The 25,619-nt window shown below is 31.3% G+C and overlaps 1 protein-coding gene across 1 annotated transcript; it reads right to left on the reverse strand.

The window, feature by feature from the left end:
* Window positions 1-107: 107 nt before the first annotated feature.
* On the reverse strand, window positions 108-12,877 carry LOC120326396 (uncharacterized). The gene is made up of 12 exons (XM_078111821.1): window positions 12,625-12,877; window positions 9,488-9,589; window positions 8,339-9,154; window positions 7,590-7,718; window positions 6,924-7,049; window positions 6,166-6,789; window positions 5,737-5,823; window positions 4,964-5,059; window positions 4,149-4,391; window positions 3,144-3,404; window positions 2,323-2,364; window positions 108-1,923 (listed from the first exon to the last, which is right to left on the reverse strand). The coding sequence occupies exons 1-12, from the start codon at window positions 12,731-12,733 to the stop codon at window positions 611-613; spliced, it is 3,948 nt and encodes a 1,315-aa protein (XP_077967947.1). The 5' UTR covers window positions 12,734-12,877; the 3' UTR covers window positions 108-610.
* Window positions 12,878-25,619: the final 12,742 nt, after the last annotated feature.

Genomic DNA, 25,619 nt, shown 5'->3' on the forward strand with positions numbered 1-25,619 from the left:
TTAGGATTCCTAATAAAGTATGCATAAAAAGTTTTTTTATGACTCTGAATCATACCACATTAAGTATTTCTACTACATTATAGACCAGGGGTGGGCGCGGTTTTTGGATCAGAAACCAAAAATTTTGCCCATCTAGACTGGCTGGCCATGTAAGTATGACATAAAGAGTTACATTTTATGAACAATGTTTACAGTGTTACAGAAGAAACAGTGGAAAACAATAAACCTCGTGCCAAAACAAAATTTAACCACAATCTCAACAAATTCCTTGAGTCATTTTCAACTAAATCATCAAAATTTGGTTCCATTTTGGTTGTGGCAGAATCAGACGGGCCAGATGGAAATACCTAGCGGGCCAGATTAGGCCCGCGGGCCGAATTTTGCCAATCTCTGTTATGGACCCATAAGACATTGCATTGTAAGAAAATATCAAATATATATAACTATAATATGAAAATATTCGCGTCATTTTAAAATAAGTATTGAAGTACATAAAACAATTTCTGAAAACTAATATCAATTATGATCAGTATGGAATAATTTATAATATAAACCTCCAACTCGTATCATGTTGACTAACATTTCACAAAGTTTTCATATTGAAGTTGGCTCAGAAATGGTCAAAATGGGCAAAATAGAAATTGGGAGAGACAGCTGAGCCTGGAAACTTTGGCTCATTGACAACCATTTCATTAAATTCATCATACAAGAAAGTGAAAAGATGAGGAAAATTTCTTTCAATATACAAATGAAGTTTTGGCAAGTATTCATAAACGTTATATCTGTTGTGATAATAGGAATTACGTATCATGCGTACAAGATCGGTAATCTCATTGAAAGGCATGTATTGTGAGGGTGCAAGGTTAGTAATCTCATAGAAAGGCATTTGTCGTAAGGGTGGAAGATCCATAATCCCATAAGAACTCATGTATTGTAAGGGTGTTAGGAGCAAAATTTCTCTATGCATCGCATCATATACATTTCGTCCACAGCAACTACTATGAACTATTTTCCATTTATAGTTTATTTTCTGAATAAATTCTGATGTATAATATTGAAAATTATTCAGATAATTTCCTACGTTGACAACAAATGACAACCTCTTAGAAATCGTCCAAAAAAACGGATGGTCAAGCACCTCCGCTGCATTAGGTCTATTGTTTAGGTTATATTCAAGCATTTTTGAAATGATATCCTGAGCAAGTAAAACTTCAGGTCCTTTTAAATGAGATATATCATACTTAGCCCCCTCTACCATGGCCATTTGACATTTACGCATTTCTTTCCCAAAAGGATGTTCCCCTTCCGATAGAACAAAATAAAATATTACCCCAGCTGAATATATATCACTTTTTGTGGACAATGTTTCACTTTCAGCAGTAAATTGCTCAGGTGCAGCCCAACCCTGTGTCCCTATGTAATGTGATGATTTCTTGGCTTGGGTTTCATGAGATATTTTCTTAGTCAAACCAAAGTCTGATAATTTAATAGTCTTTCCATCCAAAGAGATTAAAATGTTTTGCGGCTTCAAATCTCTGTGTACGGTTCCCATTTTGTGCATGTATTCAATACCAGATGATATTTGGTACAAAACATCTTTATATTCAATATCAAGTTCTTTTATAGTCTTATGCAAAACTTTTTCATGCAGTGTTTCTACCATACACAGTTCCATAGCAATGTACATCTCTGTAGACATTGCAGAAAAACTAGATCTGATATATTCGACAATGTTTCTGTGACGAAGTTCCATTGCATGAATAAGTTCTCGATAAGCATGGTTGCGACTTCGTATTCCCAGCACTTTAACTGCAACTTTTTTGCGTGATGAGCCGAAATCGACAAATCCTACATACACATTGAAACCTCTCCTCAAAGGTTTATTCAGTTGCACATGTATATTCTGGCCAAGGTATGATGTCTCTGAGATATGAAAAAATATGTAATAGTAAAATGTTTTTGAGTAATATTTAACAGTTGACAGGTAACATGCTTTGCAATACAACAAACATGGTCTTAATGTGCAGGTTTGAATTTCAAATGAGATACATCAACAAGCATCAATCAGCATTGCATGAATGAACTTACAACAGTACGTGTTGAGCGATCATTTGACATTGTTTGGTAGAATGGTTCTTAAGTTTCTTGTCATCCAATATCTAATTTTGTTTTTACATGTATAGACTGTTATATATGGCTATCACCTTGTTAGTAGTTTCTTTTATTATTACCCAACCTTATAACAAAGGCTGGTCATATTAAATCCCACATAAGTATCTTCATTAAAGAGGTTAAGTGAATATTTAACTGGTAATAAATTACCTGGTGAGCTTTCACTGTGTCCTTCATCAATTCCAAGATTGGCTGTTTATTGAAATATTTGAGAAATTTAAGTATATCAACAGATTCTTTGTTTAACAATTATCTAGTTTTAATATTATACTTAATCTAGTATTGTGATTGATAGGAGAAAATTGTAATAAATTACAGCTATTCCACGAAGTGATAAATTGCTACACCAATAAGTATATGGTTCCTCAAATTATAATAGCATCATATGTCTCAGTGGTTGTTTGCATAGAGTCTGTTGAAGATAATATAAAACTACAAATTTCCTCCTAACTGTGTGGCTGGCAACATGCATTTAACAATATAACAGTTGTATAAAGCCAGCATATATGCAAAAACTAAATGAATTATTTGCCTACATTAGAATATTTCCTAGAATTTTATTTTGAATTATCTATTTCAATTCAACTTTGATAATCCGCAATAAAATTTTGCCAATTTATGCTCCTAGAATTTCACTAATTTAGAGCAAAAAGTCAAATTCAAATTTGTTTCGTTCGATTTTCACCTTTATTGAAATATTATGAGGCTTGTTTTAGTTTTTTCACACGAGATGTCAATCAAAAAAATTATAATTTTTCAAATGGAAATATTTCAAATTATTCCTAAAATCCACAATTCATTATTAGAGTATTAAATTTTCTTGTCTTTGTTACTCCAAGTATACCAGTACAATATTATTGCAATACCCTATATATGCTATATATACTGCTTAAGATCCACTATTATCAATTTATTTCAATATTTTTAAATGATGGAGAACATACCAATTAAAGCTCTCAAATTGTACTTACGAGTCATGACTTGATTGGTACTGACGACAGCACTATCAATACCAAATTTGTCTCTGGCCCAAACTTGAAATGAATATGTTGAAGCAGGTTGAAACGTGGCCAGCGTGAATTTGCCATCTTCTCCAATATATGTCCCTGATTCCTGCCCATAATATAGAACTCTAATATGAACCGACAATGAATCATTTTTCATGTCATCCCAGGTTACATGTATCTTATTCTCCTTGATGAAAGAAACGACATTTTTCACTTTGCAAGGTGCTGTAAAAAAAATAAAACATTGCACTTAATATTTGAAAAGTAATATGTCTGCTCAAGCTGGAGTAATCATACTGGCTGGCTCATATCATGAAATATAACAAAGTGTCAATTATGATTGGAATGAAATTTAAAATATGCATATTCCCACTCACAATTTGAGCATAAAAGTAGCATTCTAAAGATTCATAAACAGATATTGTATTGTACATGGAAAAATACAGTATACCAATAACAGACATGCTATTATTAGAAGGTCGAACTATACATTCAGGTGAAACCAAGTATGTCGGTAAGTGTTTACACAGCGATATGCTTCATAGCACAACAAAAATTTTCTAGACCCGTGAGTACAGTGAACAACGGAAAAATTAAATTTAAAAAAAGGATTGCGTGAGACGTCGCAAAGAGACTGGGAAATTAAACAAAACAACTAGCCTAGTTGTACAATGATATCTTCAAAAAAAATAGGTAGTATAGCATAACTATTCATGTTCCAATATTCTTCAATGTAATTCAATTGAGTGTTGCATCAAACAAAATAATTCTTTCTATATCTTAGAAATATGATATATCTTAATTTATAGGCAACTTAACAAGGTCCATCAGACTTATAATCTTAATAAGTTGTGGAAAATATGAAAAGTTTGTCCAAATTTCTTTTGAGGAGAATATGTCACAGGTATTGCATTAAACAATACGGACATTTTTTTATAATTTTTTGTTAGTTTAGATTGATAATATTACCTGATTTCACATTCTGTGAGAGTGCCTCAAAATCATGAGTTTGAACCTTGAAAAAATATTCCGTGGATGGTTGAAGTGGGGTATATCTCGCAGCAGGTGAAGATGTTTGTATCTTATGTATCAGTATACCAGTGCGGAAGACTGATACATTGTAATCCTGATCAAGGTTTTCTTGTGGATTCCAGCTGAGGAAAAAGTCTCCTTCAATGATTGAAACTTTGACTTCTTGAAAATTATCAGGGTCTAAAAATATAAAAACATTGAAAACACTTAAGTGGATAGCATTTTTATGAAGAATAATACTTTTTTAAAGTTACAATAATATAACTAATTTTGAATTTATCTATGTATTTTGTTAAGTTTTGTTGTCTAACATGAGTCCAACAGCCTAGTGTTTGGCAATCTGATATGACTATGTATTTTAAGCACTACTCATAGCCATTCACCAGTGTAATAAAATACCTCGGCCATTGAAATAAAAAGGCTTTTTATCTATTTACAGATAGAATTATCTAAAACTTTTCAAGAACTTCTTCCATCATCGAGTTCATTTATCTGAAAACAAGTAACTGGCTAACTAATCCTGGTAACCAGACGAGTGGCTGTGGTTCACCATATTATTAAGCCACCTTATTGACTTTCCTCTCCTGCGAGAAAAATATGTAAATCCTATCCCAGATTCAGAAAAATAAAAGTATCAAACTGTTTGAACACAGGTTTTATACAGTAAAATCTCGAGTGAGGAAGGCGGCATCGGAGACAAAAAAATCTCTCAAAAAGACATTAATCATTACTTGGTCCCTAGCCACACTTACCATTGTAAATCCCCTTTATGCACCCTGTTCTTTGCAATGAATAGGTGATGGCAGACCAAAGTTTATTAATGTAATGAGCAGAAGGATGTTTTTTACCTAAAAAAAATTATTGAACTTGACATTATTCATTCACTTCATAATAGATGATTTTATACAATCTGTAAAAAACTTAATTAAAAAGGAATTTGTATGATATTTTTAGGAATTGAAACATTTTTTTTTATCTGAAATTAAAAAAAGATTTGTGGTTTTGTTTCTTATGGTACTGCTTATTCTTTTATCCTCTAGTGTGGGGGTTATCAACCTTTTTTCTGTCAAGAATCCCTGAGTCATGAAACAACCCGAACCCCCAGTAATCAGACACCGAACAAAGTTGTAATATATTGACTGACAATTTAGTTTAGTTTAAATAGTACTGTAAAGGATACATAAATAAATTATTTATTTCAATTAATACAGAACATTAGTGTGAAGGCTGTCCCTGTTTATTGCCAATAAGTTTCTCAATACGAGGAGCGGTTTTAAGAGCACATTATATTTTGTGATTTCATAGTTTGAGTGCAAAACCGTTGATTTCACATTGGTGCATCGCAACAACATAAGATCAGGAAAAATCTACGCTGAGTTTCAAACGGCACGCATTTTCGTCTGGAAATATTCTTGTGAACCCCTGGGGGTTCGCAAACAGGTTGAGAACCCTTGCTCTAGTGTGAATATGTAAAATATTTCTATATTCTTACTTATCCCACAAAAATTAAAAATTTTATACTTACATATAACATTACGCCATGCTTTAGAGACTGTTTCAAATACAGAATCGGAAGGTATATTTACGAGAATGTCATCAACAATACCCAGTTCTAAAAAATAAATTCTGTTTGAGAAAGGAGCATTTAGGAAAATCAGATTTTATCGACGCTATTAATATTTTATTCCTACTTATTAAAGTTTGAAAAGTTTAATAAAGCAGTGCTGTCAAATCATATACTGTTATTGTGGCATACCATATAAAAATGAAACTAAAATTTGAAATGCTTTTCTAATTCTAAAATCAGTTTTTATTTATTTGTTTTTATCATTTATTTTATCGTCTGTTATGTTGATTATGGAGGCAAAATAAACTTATACCTAAAATGAGCGAAATGGAGTAGTATGTAGATAGTCAAATGTTGCCCGTAACTTGCCAGATTAATTTACTGTACCTGCATTAGCATCGCTTGCTATGCTGCTTTTTACGAGTCGACAATTCCATTCAGTCTGTTTGCATTCTTTATGACAAGGCAATAAAAATGGGACCATGGGTGATATCTGTTTTGTAAAAAGTTGATCTATGCGAAATGTGGAAACTTTTTTTCTGCGTTCATGTGTGGGACAAGTGATATAAAACTTTATGTTGTCATTCAGTTCAGCGACAAAAGTATTGAAGGATAAGAGTATTTTGAAATTTTCTGATACCATTTTCGTATTAACTGAATCTTGCCATAGAGAATCAGCTAATGAAAAGCCTAGATTGTATTTTTGTTCCTTTAAATGTGCAAAAATAAACCAATGGCATTTTACTTTAAATATGTCATGATTAATCGGACTTAATGGAATCCCGATTGCAGTTTTTCCAGAAATTATTTTGCTTTGAATTTGAAGTTTTTCAGTTATTTTCCATTTTAATGTTTTTTCCTCTTGCTGGAGAACATGAATGGTGACTTTTTCTGTTTTTTCATCTTCAACTTGCATGCACCATGATTGCATGAGAAGCGAATTTTCATTAGACATTTCAGCAAAACCGATAGTCCGGTAATCATTTAAATCCACTTCACTCTCGACTGAATCTAAAAATAAAGTCCAGTTTAGAAATGAAGACCAACAGAATTGCAGGTCATAATATTTCACCAAAATTTTCTCCATCTCCATCTCATAAAATATTATTATAGAAATTATTTAGTTATAGTATTGTCATTTTTACCTATCAACCTAAATTCCTGTTTTACTGGTTCACTTTGTATTTGGTTCATGTTATCTTCATTGTCCCATATGTGCTTATCCTGTGGGTTGAAGATTTGCTCTTCTATTATATTGGGCTGGATGTCACCTAAATGATGATCCATGCAAAAAAAAATTTCACAAGCTAAAAGACTATGACTTTAGAAGTCATTAATACATTTAACACATTTATTAGATGTGGAATTATACTGAAGAAAATCAACTCAGCCAAAAGCATTTTGTTTATTGAAAATTTCAAATCACTATAAGCAAATTCAATACTTAAATGTAGACAAGTTTTATGGGAAATTAAAAATAATAATTAAATGAGCATTTATGTATTTTTTCACTTCCCCGAAGAGTTGTCTTTTGTTCATGTAAAATGAAAAATTTCTAAAAGTTTAGAATAATATGTGTGTGACAATCGTAAATTCAGGAAGAGACACAACATTTTTAAGATACCGCAATGTTCTTATCAAACAGAGATATAAATTAGCATAATAAAAATCCTATATGTTTGCAATGAACTTGGAGGCAAAAAATTACTTAAAATTAAATCTTGAGTGCCTCCACTCTTGCAACTACTCAGTGATTAGAAATCACTGAAATTAACAGTCAAGTTTCAATATAACAAGAATGAATATCATACCTGTACATACTTGTTGCAAGTTATCAATCTTTATATTCATTCCTAAGCTTTTAGGATTTCCCAATAAATTTTCTTCATTTATGTCCCTCGATACAATAACTTTGTTTGAAGCTGTTCTTGTTAAGGAACCTGAAGAAATGCCATGCTGGTTATTAAATCAAACTTTAGTATCATGATCAAAGTAGAACAGTAAATATGTTCAAATTGTAAATAACAGTGACTTCATTAGCAATGTAATTTGGATGCCCTCAACCCCCTATCGTCATGTTTTCTGCCATCATGGCATTTTATTACAGATCTGAGCTTTTTAACATGCTTTTACTTTAAAAATTTGTTTATACCAATAATTTTGTGGTTCAGTTATATTTATATTAATGGCAATTATTATCATAATAGGAAATGTAAAAAATTTTTAATAATATATATTGTGACATCATTCAAATCGTTTTTTATTAATCATCCCGGTAAAGCATAATAAACATCATAATAACATCAAACTGCAAACTTAATATGATGTTACAGATAATATTATCCCCACGTTGAGTAATATACGTAAAATGAGACCATAATTATGATGTAACACATTTTCTCTTTAAACTAAATGATATACTGTACCATGTATGCACACTATGCATACCCAATTAGTTGCTTTGTATGTAAAATTTAAGTCCTGGGACCTAGGTAGCTTCATGAGGAGTGCTTTGTTAAGATTGAATTATGAATAAATAAAAATATATAAATATATTTACTTTGTTCTAGGAACGGGCAGACAACTTCACCACCAAAGCATTTATGCTCCCGGATTTGTTCCATACTTGGTCGCTCATGTGGATTAAATCTGAGCATCCAATATATTAAGTCTTTCATGTCACTTTCTAATTGGGTCAAGTCTAAATCTTTATATAGTTTTGTATTTTGCTTTCTGACATCATCGGAATCACCAAATGCGTGAGACCCATCAGTCAGAATGTAATAAATGACAAGGGCCAATGAGAATATGTCTGCTTGGTTTGTTATAGTGTCAACACCAGCATCTTGTATTTCTGGTGCGCTCCAGATATCTTCACCTAGCATTACCCTCCTTCTGGATGTTCGGATATGATTTCCTGGGCATATTATTTTAATACGTTGTCCATCGTCTGATACCAAGATATTGTCTGGTTGTAAACCCCCATGTGTTATAATATTGTTATGAAGATGAGCCACACCATCAATAAGTTGCTTTACTAGATTGAGCTTGAGCTGTCTGGACTTTGGCTTTTCTGGATTTTTAATACTGTGTGTTAAAGTTTGCAATCCATAGTATTCCATAGCAATAAATATATGCTTGAAGGGACCAGTATAGAATGTGCCTGATTGAATTATATTAATCACATTCGGGTGTGATTGAAGCCCTAAAATGTCCCGAACTTTTTTTTCATTTTTTGTATTGTATTCCATAGATTTGATAGCAATTGGAACTTTTCCAAGCTTGTCATGGACCTGCCAACCTTTGCAAATATTGCCATTCTTAGATATTTTTTCATAATGCAGCATGAACAGTGAAGAAGTGAGCTGAGTTGATTCTGAAAACAGAAAAAATTATATTTCCACTTATTTCATTAAACTTTATTATTGATTATTCAAATTTGGTTATGGTTCAAAAAAGTCAATTCACTCATGATTGAACTTTTTCATCACTTTGTGAACCCCTATGACTTTACTTTGAGCACATGATTACTAAAAAAATTGCACATCAACCTTAACTGGAGATATGTAAACCCTGAACTATCAGAAATAATAATGCTAAATCATAATGGTTTGCCATATGGTTAAGTCGTCTCATCAGATTTCCTCTCCCCCGGGATAAATATGTAAATCCTGTCCATGAATTTAATGATACAGTGAATTTTAATCACCTGCAATTGTTATCTTTTTCACAGATGCAGTTTTACAAGCTTCTTGAAATATTTTTTCATCTGGAACTTTCTTGTTATCGAGCGAGTGACTCGTGCCAGCAGCTGTGAGGGGTAAAAAAGATAAAAATTGTGTATTCACAAATTTTGCAAAAAAAATGTGATTGAACTGAACATTGAATACTGCAAATAGTTGCATATCAGTGGTCTTTTTTGAATTCACTCACGATTGAACTCTTTTCCCTGCTTGTGAGCCCTATGACTTTACTTTGAGCACATGCTAAACTAAAAAATTGCCCATAAACCTTAACTCTTTGAACTCTGACGGCTCTGGGCGAAGTTACTCGCTCACCCTGAAGGTCCACGGCGCCGTATTGGTGGAACAATAAAATAATTCTAAATATTGGCTATTTGGCACGCTTATAACTTTTTACCAATTATAGGTAGCACGTTGTGTGACATTTCAATCGAAAGGAAATTTTATCGTGCATTCAGAATGTATTTTCCATTTTGAAATACATTTCGTAAAAATTAATAAAATTGACCCTAATCTAACAGTGATTTTTCTGCATGTATGTGAGTTTTGGCTTGAAATTTTGTTATTTTGGTACAAAATATACTGCCAATAATTGATGTTCATAAAGAGTTTTTTATAAGCTTTTTGTTGATATTCGAATTACTATTGTGGCTGCCATATATCCAAATTTATATTTAAATATTTAATAAAATAAATAAAATTGACCCTAATCTAACAGTGATTTTTCTGCATGTATGTGAGTTTTGGCTTGAAATTTTGGTATTTTGGTACAAAATATACTGCCAATAATTGATGTTCATAAAGAGTTTTTTATAAGCTTTTTGTTGATATTCGAATTACTATTGTGGCTGCCATATATCCAAATTTATATTTAAATATTTAATAAAATAAATAAAATTGACCCTAATCTAACAGTGATTTTTCTGCATGTATGTGAGTTTTGGCTTGAAATTTTGGTATTTTGGTACAAAATATACTGCCAATAATTGATGTTCATAAAGAGTTTTTTATAAGCTTTTTGTTGATATTCGAATTACTATTGTGGCTGCCATATAACCAATTTTATGTTTAAATATTTAATTGTGTATCATTGTGTCGGATGAACAACTTCGATAAGCGGCCATGACGCACTGATTACGCAGCTACGCAAAAGCCGATCACGTGACTAACGTCATGAAGATCTTTATAAGTACGTTCGAAATGTATTGCGTGTCAAAATGCGCAAGATAACTTTCACGACGACGTTCTCAGCGGGACATCGGTCGCCGAGTTTCGATATGATATTAACCCTGTAGTGAAGTACCGACGTCGAGTAATGCGTGCAGTAATAGCGAAGTGAAGGGAAGTTAATATCGTCATATAAAATTTAACAGGGAAAAGGTTTTATTCGCCCATCAGTATTTGTTCAAATATCAACCAAAATAAGTACTTGCCTGCTCTGCAGATCAAAATATCTGATTGTACGAATGTTAGGCGAAGCAAGTGGATGGATCAATATCTGAGAGCACTAATAATACAGAAAGAGCAACTCTTATTCCAACAAGATCATATGCATTGCCAGAACTAGATACCCCCACCGCAAAACGCCAGTTCTAATAATAGATGCGTCGTATGCAGCAAAATTTACATTATTGCCAAAAAACCAATCCAGCTGCTAAAGACAAAGCGTTGCTGAAACGATGCGAGACAGTATATAAGTGCAAATACTGTAATGAGTACCTATGTATAGGTAACGAAACCAACAACCATTGGTATAACTGGCACAACAAAGTGCAATATTGGATTTAGAATGTGTCTTTTATCTGCATAATATTTTCATGTTCTTCATTGTTCGGGCACAACAAAGTGCAATATTCAATTTAAAAATTTTAGCAAGCAGTCTTTTATGTACATACATTCTTCATGGTCTTTATTGTTCCGTTATTTGCTAATAATCACAATCTTGTTCCTATTGCGTATACGTAACCACAACTTAACGGGGCTAGAACGGCAGTCAAAGTCAAAGCGTAGTGCGAATTTTGAATGCGTAGCATCGGGTTAATTAATTACTTCCTGCGGACATTTAAATAATAACATCTCGACGTACTGTTAGTGCGGATATCGTCACGTTTTGTTGCATTTGCGTAATATACGTAAAGTTGTGCGTGACGAGACGTAGCCTCTCTTCGATGAGAACATCATTTTGATGCAGCGTCGCTGTTAAATCTACAGATAATCTAATATATTTAGCCAGAAAATTTGAATGGCTCATCGTAAAATCGTTTTGGATACATATATAAAAAGCTATTCAAATTCTCCACATATATTGTCGATTGAATATGTGGCTAATTAGGCAAGAAGTCAAAATTCTTTATATTAAATATTTGTTATCATACAATTATTTCATACGCACTTTCAAATTGCCAATTTTACTGAAACATTGTATATTAGAGAACCGATATTTACAATATAATTAGTCCCAATAACAAGCTTTCATGCAATATAAAATTTATTTAAATACTCAATGTGGTTCTTGAGATACGAGATCTTAAAGTTGATTCCGACACGAAAAACAAGCCGGTAAACCGGCTTGCCGGGGCACAGAGCGTACTCAAACAAGCCGGTAAACCGGCTTGCCAGGTTCAAGAGGTTAACTAGAAATTTTTAAGTCTTGATCTATCATAAATATTAATGGTACTCCTGTACTATGCGAAACAATATGGCGGACACCGGTACATAGTATGTGTATTAGGTTAAGGTTAGGCCATAATTCCAGGTACAAACACTACAGAGATCATCTGGCTAGTCTTGGAACTCGTAATAGAACTAAAATTTAGAAAATTGGAATAACCCTAACCTGGTACACATACTACTGTACGTTCCGGTGTCCGCCATCTTGGTTCGCATACTACAAGAGTACCCTATTATTGATGAATTATTGTAGATATCAGTCTCAGTTTCTCCCAAATTTGCGGCATAAATGAATTTTATGCATATTTTAGAGATGTGTATATTGGTACACCAAGTCATTAATTATTGAAACTCAAAATTTTGCCAAACCTCGGTAATATATGTTAGATTATTTAAGATAATGTTATCATAGAGTGAATTTTAATTACGATACCTGCAATTGTTATCTTATGCGCAGATGCAGTTTCACCAGCTTCTTGAAATGTTTTTTCATCTGAAACTTTCTTTTTATCGGACGAGTGACTTGGGCCAGCAGATTCCATTTGTGATAAATTTTGAGTGATATCATGAACTTTTACACCAAATGCTGCTGTAGTTCAATATTGTAATAACGAAACAGCATCAAAATCTAATTTAGAAGAAGCATCCATCACATCAATGACACTTATTGATAGTTAATATTTTGAAATTTGAACATTGTTCTTATATATGTTACTGAATACAAAAAACTAGTATGTAACATAAATTTTATTTTAGACGCATAACATATTATTTACCTTGCTCAAACATTAAATCAGTAATATTCTCAGTGGTACAATGTTCTTTAAAAAAATTTATTATAAATTGCTCAGGCCCATTGAACATTTGCCTGATATGTTATTTCTATCATAAACTCTGTAATATTTGTCAAAGATTCTAAATTAATGTAAATTTTGAAAAAGTAATTTTTGTGTGAAAACAAATTGAGGCAGAATATTGTTGTTAATTGCTTGTCAAATACAGCTTAGAACTTTAAGAGTATTCAACAAATCTAACTAAATAATAATTTTTAATCAATATATCAAATGAGAAACAATTAAAATAGGATGATACCACATCCCATAGTTACATCTACTTCAAATTTGAATATTTATAACAAGGAAATCATTTATAAACTGCCAAAAAAAATTAAGAATGACTGTAGAAGACATTGTTTCTTATGTTCTTGTTAATAGTTTTCTTACTGTCAATTGTCTTTGTATACCAAGCAATATCTGTAGAATAATAGTTTTGCTGAAGAACAACAATCATGAGGAATATTCATTACATTTACAACTCTACCACAATTGTTCCACACTTTCCAAAAATACAAAATGATAAATTTGTTTACTAACTTTGCTTATTGAAACTTAAATCAATTTTATGAAACCAAAAACAATCCTCAAACATTAACCTTGCTGTTAATATATATATTTCTAACACAAAACTAGCTACGCAATTTTTTTGCATGGTTCTGGCCTTCTCTGCTGACCCAGTTTATCTCAGGGCATGGCTGCTTTTGAATCATGTGTTACATTCATATCCTACCATCAATCTGAAATGCAAATCTCACTAAAATGGAAGTGTCCTAGTCTCTTTAAAAAGTCACTGAAGTATAAATTCATTTATTAATCACTTCCTTATGTTACACTTAGGTATTTGTCTGTATTTTACAACTTATCGAAACTAAAATTATATTATCCTGATGTTAAATTTTATTGGATGAATTAAGGAAATTCTATAAACAATTTTTAAAATTTTGTCAAATAATGAATTGTTAGCTATCACAAGCTGCACATTAGAAATGTGAAAAAAATATGACAAAATGGCAATCTCACCTTTTGGCTGTAAGTGTTAGTTTATTGATATTGGTAATGCAATGAAGTGATTTTAAAAAGACAAATGGTAATTCAAGTACACACTTCTTTCTCATTGAAGATATTTTCCTACATCTGATTTAATTGAATAATCCAACAGAAATCTAATGAAAAATTGAGCTTGATATATTTCACATGACACATTACACATCATCATTCTAACACTTAAAAAAACGGTTTCTAATTTTCTAATGAAATATATTGCAATAGAATATTATTCATAATGAGAGCTGGACAGAGCTATGTATAACTTTATTAGAAAATTGAATCTGGTATTGAGTTATACCAGATCAATCCGTTCAATTAGTGAAAGTACAAGTTCATAGGCAAGTATGATATTGCGTTTTTACCCATTTACCATAAAAAAACTATTGAAGGATCCCAAATTGATTTTACAAATAACCATTTTGTATAAAATGTGTAAAAAACGCATTGTGCAACACAACTTATTAATTTTGACCGTGATTCTGTGATAAAAGTATACCGAAACTGGTACAATCAGTACATCAATTTTTTCTGATTCATTAATTCGAAAGTCATGAATGAAAAATGTTTTAGAAAATTTATCATTCATTTCTTTTTTCAACTATTCTAATTGAATTTGGTCAGCTAAACTATAACTTCAGATGTGATGGGTTACCTATTTTGGACTGGTTCCGAGGTTTCAGTATTTGAAAGCTGTTGGAAAGAAAATGGAAAGATGGACACAAAAATGGTTTACATGAATTGACAAAACTCATAAGACAAGTGACGAAAAACATCGAAATGCTAGGAAAACATCATAGCTGAGAAGACTTCAACCCAATGATGTCACATAATCACAGCTAAAAATTCATACACAAATCAGCTATCCTGCCTAAACAGCACATTAAATCGCTTAACAGACCTGTGCCATATTACTCGCTATTGTTTGAGGCTGAATCTTTTTTCAAAATAAAAATATAGTAGGTCTATTATAGAATTTATTCCAGGTGGTAAAATAGCTTAATCATTGTCATTTAAGTGTTTTAGACAGAAAAATTTATTGAAAGAGTTCTGGTACCGGTATGCTATGCCATTAAATTGATATACTAATATCAATGAGAAAAATTGAGCAGGAATGATATGAATAACATAAATTGAAAGCTTTCATGTCCAGTAGTCTGGATTGACTGAAATTTAATACGTATTGCAAGAATACTGAGGCTTATTTACTTAATTATATCACATTTACACGACAGTTTCATTTTTTGGCATTCCAAAAGTATGTGTACCAATATGGAGGTAACTAATTTTGTTCGCCTAATTTACATCAAGTTGTGTAAAGGGTCGGAAGCCTATGGGCAGGGGGTATATTCACTTGACTAACACAGATAGTGCCAGGACTCATAATGGAACTAAAATAAGGAAAATGGAAATAAAATTATGACCTAACCCTAACCTAATACACATACTATGAGAGTACCCATTTTGGCAATATATCATATTTACAAACAGCACTTATCAGCTGTACCCAAACTCAGTGCACGTCTTGTTTTCTAGAGCTGTATAAGGACTGTCTATTTTTAAAGCTCTCTTACTGTCAGTGAATAGAATACTTTACATTTGCATTGAAATAAATTGTCAGAAAGTATTTATCCATGGATCTTATTACCATATAATATTAACAACTGTGATCATCTCTTAAAACTCTCATGGACATAAACCTAGAAAACTTTTGCCCCTTCTTTGACACTAACTATTTAAAGTTGGAGCACGGATCTACCATCTGATTAGTATCTGATGGTACTAATAACTGAGAAGCCATTTTCATACCCGACATAAGAGATTGGATAGTAATATTTTTTTTTTATTTACCCAGGGGGCAAGAAAAATAAAAACAAGAGGCCTAACAATTATGCAAACAATAGATTTTTGTTGGTTTACCAGTACCAGTCAATGTCGGGATTGAAATTTTTTTTGTCAGTCATTAATCTCACTGATTGGCTGACTGATTCGGTCAGGGGTGAGCATACTAAAATGTATTTTATATGAATATTCTACAAAAAAGACAATATATCTTGGCAAGTCGACATGGAATAATAGAAGATAATTTCGAAAACGATACAATTTTGACAAGTATTTATTTCCGTTCTGATATTTCCCAAATTGAAGCAAAAATAAAAATGAAATTTATTCCTATCTATTTTGAATTGTATTCCTCTACTCATTCTTTCCAAATTTTAACACATATTCTTCAAAAACCAAAGCATTTTTATGATTGCATCTATGTACAGATTAACTGAATTAAAAACACCCATACAGAAATCTACATATCACTTTAATCTGGCAGTAAATAACTTTCCCATTTCAAATGTGTAGACCAGTTGGAATAGGAACCCCTGGCGTTATTAAGGGGAAATCCCTACTAACGACAGCGGCTCAACAGCGACTTGTTAGCGGATTAAAGATCGTTGATTGAAACCTCACACCCACAACCCACACTTTCTGGATTATGACAACTATGGAAGTAAAGAAAATCCGAGAAATTAGCGTTGTCCAGAAACTTGTTTGCAGTGGAAAACGCATCATTTATTACCCATCCTAATTGTTACTTTTGTTGGTAATTTATTTTCTCATAAATATTTTCACGAAATGCACTGAATGCTTCTTTAAGCATTTTCATAGTTCAAATTCGTGTGATTACTTGATGGTTAAATGGGTTCAATAAAGCGTATCTTCTCTTCTAATCAATCACAATTGTATCAACATAGAAATACTCATAAATTGCTACTGATTGGATCCTCAGAGAAAACAAAGTACCCTAGATTCTAGGGGAATTGGCGGGTGTGCAATATAAATATAATCTACCGGTATTGAATATTACAAACCCACATGTTTTCGCACTATATAAAGTAAAAGCATTAAACTTGACAATGTTGGCATGGCAAGCTAAAATCTTGACTTCGAATCCGTGCCTCCACCTCATTCGGGGTTCAATACTTTAAAAAGGCGATGCCAAAATGGATGTGCGCAATTTTTCAAAAATCTAGTAGCTCTTAACCATACAGTGGCTGCCTTCAGAGGGGTGTCTCAAAAAATGTCGGGGTCCACTTGTCCTACGTGTTCCACTTGTCCCATGTGTCCCACTTGTCCCACGTGTCTCACGTGTCCCACATGTCCTACTTGTCCCACGTGTCCCATGTGTCCCACGTTTCAGTCAACCTTTAAAAACATAATCAATCAATTTCATTTTGTGTTTTCTTTTCATTTTTTTTCCCTTGAGGAATTTTATCATTCTGTCGACTTCCTTCTGTCTAGGACGAATGTTAGAAATCTTATTCTATTCTAACCCTACTATTACAATATAGTTGTGGAATTGAGAAAATTTTTACCTTAAGACTCTTGTCAAAAAAAATATAGACTTTGACTCCGGGCTGTGGGAAATTTCGATAACAATACCATTGTATAATTCCTGTTGGCAAATTTCCAATTGAAACATGTATAACCTGTTAACGATTAATTCGAAGCTGCAAATTCACAATTATCGGAGTCCACTTGCTAGTCGTCGCAACCTTCTATTCGGAGAAAAATTATGAATGACCACAATGATAAGAATATTGTGTTTCATTTCAAACTCATGTATTTTAATCTCGTCAGCATTTAATAGTTGTTCATGTTCTTATGAGTTTTATTACTTTTGATTGTTTATTTTAATTGACAATTTTTGTGAAAAAACAAAAAATTCTTATTATATTAACATTTATAATTTCCAATGACTTTGAAATTCACAAGCCTTACAAAACCTTTTATTGATGTCAATCAAAAATGAGTTCCCCATTTATGTGGACTTAATATTTTGACTGCAATTAGCAAAGTTCACTAAAAGTTTTTAAATAAGGAAGGTTTTTCCATCCATATATCCTAATGTTATTTCATATCTAAATATCACTTTGTGCTTATAATGTCTCTTGATTTGTCTATTTTCTACTTGAATGTTTACAAGATGGACATGTGGGACAAGTGGTACAAGTGGGACACGAAATTTTGGAGACACCACCCTCAGAGAGCTTTATTTGAAAAGTCACATATATACAGTATATATATATCAATAACATTGTATAATTCCTGTTGGCAAATTTCCAAATAAAACATAAATACCCTGTTAACGCTCAATTCGAAGCTGCAAATCCACAAATATCCGAGTCCTCTTGCTAGTCGGTACAAGCTCCTGGATTTGGACAAATGAAGAATGACCACAATGATAAGAATATTGTGTTTCATTTCAAACTCGTCAGCATTTAATAGTTGTTCATGTTCTTATGAGTTTTATTACTTTCGATTGTTTTATTTGATTGACAATTTTTATGAAAAACAAAAATATTCATAATACATATAAAATTTCCACTTTTAACTTTGAAATTCAGAAGCCTTACAAAATCTTTTATTGATGTCAATCAAAAATGAGTATCCCATATATGTGGACTTATTGTTCTGACTGCAATTAGCAAAGTTAAATAAAAGTTTTTAAAAGAGAAAGTTCTTTCCATCCATATATCTTGATGTTATTTCATATCTAAATATCACTTTGTGTTTATAATGTCACTTGGTTTGTTTATTTTCTGTTTAAATGTTTATTTATTGGAATCCAAATTGAAATAATTTGACTACTGATTTGAAAAAAAGTTATTCGATTCGATTATGAAATGAAAATTGTGGTGCCAAAAAATGTCCCTTTTACTACACTTCTTCTATGAATAGTTCCAAAAGTAAATTTTAGTATTTTTTTGATTTTTTCGACATTGTTCTGAGTTGGGGTAAATTATATTGGGAGCAAATGGTCAAAGTAAGCATATAAATCAAAATTCATGCAATGTTATTTATGACTTGAGATAGATAAAACACTTTGGCATAAGGTTAGAGCAAGCATATGAAATGATATTCATGCTATGCTCTGGGTAAGGATATATGTAATACTCTGACAGAAGGTCAAAATATCCATTTCATAGGCATCATACAATTTTAATAGGAATGGTAATAAACGAAGTTATTTCTACTTCAGGGATTTTGTAGATGGACTAGGGTGCCGAAGTACAAAAGCTATTGCTATGTGTCAAGATAATATTGAGGATATACCATTTGTTTTTATAATCTGAATGGGCTGTTCAATTTTGGCAATGGTGTTGCATTGAGAAAGGTTCACAGTGAAAATCCAACTTAATCACTACACAGCAAATCAATTTGGAATTCAGTTAAATAATATGAAATAGCTAAAAATGAAAGTAGCATGCGTTTAATTTTAAAATGTACACTGTGGTAAAATTTATTACTAACAAGCAAAAGAATGAATTACTTTCATTTTGTCACATGGATGATGTATACATAGGTCATCGTGCTGTGATAATTTTTATACAATGCCAGTTTTACACAATATATTATATGAATGAGAGTAATCTTCTTTATTTTATGCATCATCTTGATGAGATAGCCACATTGACATAGAGATGGCAAATGGAAAAGTTCCAAAAGCGAATTTTAATATTTTTTTGATTTTTTCTGTCTCATTTTTGTATATTTTAAATTTTCATGTTACTTTTGTATTTGGTCAAATTTTATTGTGCATGTGATTATTGTTATAGAAATTAAAGTTATGATGTAATAAAATAAATATTTTTGCTAATTTTCTTTTTATTGAAATTGTTTTTAATTTATAATGATTGAATACTAAAATCTCAATACAAAAATTTTAAAGTGGCTAAAAATATAACAAGATTTATTATCAACTCCATATCATATTTTGTAACAATCATGGGAAAACCTGGTTCAACAGAAGAGGGTGGAAATGGACTTGTGGGTAATTGACTTTTTGTAGGAAGGTTATATTAGGGTTGTTGTACAAGGTGTGGTTTTATTTATTTTATCATGGCAAAGATTCATATTTCTCCTGATTGTGATGTCTCTTTCCTGATTGTGATTTTATGTTAGGTCATTTTCTAGAGGGAGTTTCATACGAATCGCATACAAGATGTTAGTTCCCAAAAACCCATCTGAGACCCATCCATACTTCTTGTTATTGTAGATTTAAAATATCACTTTTTGTTTGTAATGTTCCTTAATAATTTTAGAATAATTTGAATGTTGATTTGGAAAAATTATTCTGTTCGATTATGAAATGAAATGTAAATTGTGGTGTCTTAAAAATGTGGTGTCCCACTTTACTAAACTAGCTCTACGAAAATTTCCAAAGGCAAATATTGGTATTTTCCTGATTTTTCGTTGCATTGCTCTGAGTTGGTGTAAATATATATTTTAGGCAAATGATTAAAGTGAGCTTGTGAATTGTGATTAATGCCATGTTCCGGCTTGGGATAAATATAATACTTTGGCAGAAGATCAGAGTAAGCATATGAATGGTATTCAGGGTATGTTATGAGTTTGTGTGGATACAATATTTTGAAATAGGGTTAGATATTCATATGGAGTTATTCCCTATTGTATTTGTATATTTGTGTCACATTTAAAAGTATGTTTCTGGTCAGCCATTGTCATGGTAAAAGTTTTTTTTTTTAATTATATAAGGCGTCCATATAGTTTTTTCATTTAATTACAAAGCGAATTTATCCATATCATATGTTGTTTTGGCCCTCACAGATGTATTAAGGGAAGTAAAAATACTTGAACAATTACTGATGAAAATACAACAAACCTGGTTAAGATATAATGAGAACTGATTTCATAACAAAAATGAAATTGTGAACGAACTTTTTGGACACCCTGTTACATATTAAAATGATAGTGGGGTTTCTTGTACCTAAACAAATTTTCAATCTGTCGTTTGCTTATTTCAATGAAACTCTCAGTGGTCAAGACCTTGGTAATTGAATTGTGTCATTTGTCTGAATAAAATGATATTGCATTACAATTTCGCCAGTTTGGTTTCAAATGAAGCCTGCAATAAGAGTTTTTTTTCCTTTCAAGTGTCAATATAATAGTAAGCAAAACAACGATGTGCTGTGACGATTTTTATACAATGCCAGTTTTACACAATATATTATATGACTGGGAGTAATCTTCTTTATTATATGCATCATCTTGATGGGATAGCCACATTGACATACAGATGACAAATGGAAAAGTTCCAAAAGCGAATTTTAATATTTTTTTGATTTTTTCTGTCTCATTTTTGTATACTTTAAATATTAATGTTACTTTTGTATTTGGTCAAATTTTATTGTGCATGTGATTATTGTTATAGAAATTAAAGTTATGATGTAATAAAAAAAATATTTTTGCTAATTTTTTTTTCATTAAAATTGTTTTTAATTTATAATGATTGAATACTAAAAACTCAATACAAAAATTCTAAAGTGGCTGAAAATATAACAAGATTTATTATCAACTCCATATCATATTTTGTAACAATCATGAGAAAATCTTGGTCAACAGAAGAGGGTGGAAATGGACTGGTGGGTAATTGACTTTTTGTAGGAAGAAAATCTTTTATATTTATATTAGGGTTGTTGTACAAGGTGTGGTTTTATTTATTTTATCATGGCAAAGATTCATATTTCTCCTGATTGTGATGTCTCTCTCCTGATTGTGATTTTATGTTAGGTCATTTTCTAGAGGGAGTTTCATACGAATCGCATACAAGATGTTAGTTCCTAAAAACCCATCTGAGACCCATCAATACTTCTTGTTATTGTAGATTTAAAATATCCCTTTTTTTTTGTAATTTTTTTTAATAATTTTAGAATAATTTTAATGTTGATTTGGAAAAATTATTCTGTTCGATTATGAAATGAAATGTAAATTGCGGTGTCTTAAAAATGTGGTGTCCCACTTTACTAAACTAGCTCCATGAAAATTTCCAAAAGCATATATTGGTATTTTTCTGATTTTTCGTTGCATATATATGTTTTAGGCAAAGGATTAAAGTGAGCTTGTGAATTGTGATTAATGCCATGTTCTGGCTTGGGATAAATATAATACTTTGGCAAAAGATTAGAGTGAGCATATGGTATTCAGGGTATGTTCTGAGTTTGCGTGGATACAATATTTTAAGTATTAAAAGTTAAGTATTAAAATGATAGTGGGGTTTGTTGTACCTAAACAAATGTTCAATCTGTCTTCTGTTTAAATCAATAAAGCTCTTGAATAGTGTCATTTATCTAAATAACATGTTATTGCATCACTATTGGGCCACTTTGGTTTCAAATGAAGCCTACAATAAGAGTTTTTGTCCTTTTTAATAAGCAAGGCGATAGCGAGCAATTCATCAGTTAAATAAATTTTGAAAATAGTACGTAGATTATGTTATTTCATATGAACCTTAATATAATTTAATGTCATCTGATCGATGATTGAAGCCATCTTTATCACTTTTTTTTTTATAAAATGCGAACAAATGCCATAAAGAAACACAAGAAAGGAATAAATAAAGAGATTTCTAATTTAGTGACTTTAATGTAAAGATTCTAAGACGCCTGCTTCTTTTGTTGTCAGTTATGTTCATGTCTCAGATGGTACCAAAAGTATCAATATAAATGTATAATAATGTTTATACAATATAAATGACTCTACATATGTTTTGTTATGTAGTATTATTTGATAAATTTGTCAACAAAGAAGTTCGAGATGGGCAATGTGCTGCTGGCGGGTAATTAATTGAGTCTTTGTAGCGAACCTTTCATATTTGGAGTAGGGTTGTCGTGTAAGGTCTGGTTTTTATTTTAATTGACAATTTTTGTGAAAAACAAAAATATTCATAATATATATAACATTTATAATTTCCAATTACTTTGAAATTCACAAGCCTTACAAAATCAATAATTTCTGTCAATCAAAAATGAGTTCCCCATGTATGTGGACTTGTTGTTTTGACTGCAATAAGCAAAGTTCAATAAAAGTTTTTAAAAGAGAAAGTTCTTTCCATCCATATATCTTGATGTTATTTTATATTTAAATATCTTTTTTTGAGCTTATAATGTCTCTTGATTTGTCTATTTTCTATTTAAATGTTTATTTATTGGAATTCAGATTAGAATAATTTGGCTACTGATTCAAAAAAATTACCGGTATTCGTTTCAATTATGAATTAAAAATTGTGGTGCCTTGAAATTGTGGTGTGCCACTTTACTACACTTGTACACCATGAATAATTTCAAAAGTAAATTTTAGCATTTTTCTGACATTGTTCTGAGTCGGGGTAAATTATATTGCAAGCAAATGGTTAAAGTAAGCATATGAATCAAAATTCATGCTATGTTATTTATGGCTTGGGATAGATAAAAAACTTCGACATAAGATTAGAGTAAGCATATGAAATGAAATTCATGCTATGCTCTGGGTCAGGATATATGTTATACACTGGCAGAAGGTCAAAATATTTTCATACAATGCCAGTTTTACACAATATATTATATGACTGGGAGTAATCTTCTTTATTTTATGCATCATCTTGATGGGATAGCCACATTGACATACAGATGGCAAATGGAAAAGTTCCAAAAGCGAATTTTAATATTTTTTTGATTTTTTCTGTCTCATTATTGTATACTTTAAATTTTCATGTTACTTTTGTATTTGGTCAAATTTTATTGTGCATGTGATTATTGTTATAGAAATTAAAGTTATGATGTAATAAAAAAAATATTTTTGCCAATTTTTTTTTTATTAAAATTGTTTTTAATTTATAATGATTGAATACTAAAAACTCAATACAAAAATTCTAAAGTGGCTAAAAATATAACAAGATTTATTATCAACTCCATATCATATTTTGTAACAATCATGGGAAAACCTGGGTCAACAGAAGAGGGTGGAAATGGACTGGTGGGTAATTGACTTTTTGTAGGAAGGTTCTATTAGGGTTGTTGTACAAGGTGTGGTTTTATTTATTTTATCATGGCAAAGATTCATATTTCTCCTGATTGTGACGTCTCTCTCCTGATTGTGATTTTATGTTAGGTCATTTTCTAGAGGGAGTTTCATACGAATCGCATACAAGATGTGTTAGTTCCCAAAAACCCATCTGAGACCCATCCATACTTCTTGTTATTGTAGATTTGAAATATCACTTTTGTTTGTAATTTTCCTTAATAATTTTAGAATAATTTGAATGTTAATTTGGAAAAATTATTCTGTTCGATTATGAAATGAAATGTAAATTGTGGTGTCTTAAAAATGTGGTGTCCCACTTTACTCTAAACTAGCTCTATGAAAATTTCCAAAGGCAAATATTGGTATTTTTCTGATTTTCGTTGCATTGCTCTGAGTTGGTGTAAATATATATTTTAGGCAAATGATTAAAGTGAGCTTGTGAATTGTGATTAATGCCATGTTCCGGCTTGGGATAAATATAATACTTTGGCAGAAGATTAGAGTAAGCATATAAAAATGGGATTCAGGGTATTTCTGAGCTTGCGTTGATACAATATTTTGAAATAGGGTTAGATATTCATATGGAGTTATTCCATATTGTATTTGTATTTTTGAGTCACCCTAAAAGGTATGGCTTTGGTCATGATAAAGAGTGCAGTGCACCTAAATAAATTTCATTGAAAAATTATATATGGTGTCCATAAAGTCTTAAATTTTTTTTATTGCAAAGAATTCATTCATATCAAATATTGTTTTGGCTATCACAGATGTATTAAGGGAAGTAAAAATACTTGAACAATTACTGATGAAAATACAACAAACCTGGTTAAGATATAATGAGAACTGATTTCATAACAAAAATGAAATTGTGAAAGGACTTTATGGACACCCTGTTAAGTATTAAAATGATAGTGTGGTTTGTTGTACCTAAACAAATTTTCAATTTGTCTTTTGCTTATTTCAATGAAACTCTCAGTGGTCAAGACCTTGGTACTTGAATTGTGTCATTTGTCTGAATAAAATGATTTTGCATTACAATTTCGCCAGTTTGGTTTCAAATGAAGCCTGCAATAAGAGTTTTTTTTCCTTTCAAGTGTCAATATAATAGTGAGCAAAACAAAATTCTTGTACCTGAAAAATGCCTCTTCTTTAAATAATATATTATTGCAATATTATTATGTCAACTTAAACTACATTCAAGTCTGAAATTAGAGTTTTTGTCTTTTTCAATGTCAATATAATAGAATGCAATTCATCTATTGAATAAATTCTGAAAATAGTATTTGAAATACCTATGTTAAATTCAGACACTGGTGAAAAAATGAACCTTTGTATAATTTAATGGCATCTGATCGATGATCGAACCCATCTTTATCACTAATTCCTAACTCAAAAAACAAATGCCTTAATGGAACAAACGTCAGAAAGTAATAAATAAAGGAATATTTGCTTCAATGACTTTGTAAAGATACTAGGACTCCAGCTCCCTTTGTTATCAGTGATGTTTATGTTTCAGATGGTGCCAAAAGTATCAATATGAATGGATAATAATGTTTATATAATATAAATGACACCGCATATGTTTTGTTATGATTTATTATTTGAAAAACTGGTTAACAAAAGAGATTCGAGCTGGGCAATGTGCTGGCGGTTAAATAATTGACTCTTTGTAGTGGAACACTTTTATATTTGA

Source organism: Styela clava, chromosome 4, assembly GCF_964204865.1.
Source record: "Styela clava chromosome 4, kaStyClav1.hap1.2, whole genome shotgun sequence".
Lineage (NCBI taxonomy): Eukaryota > Metazoa > Chordata > Ascidiacea > Stolidobranchia > Styelidae > Styela > Styela clava.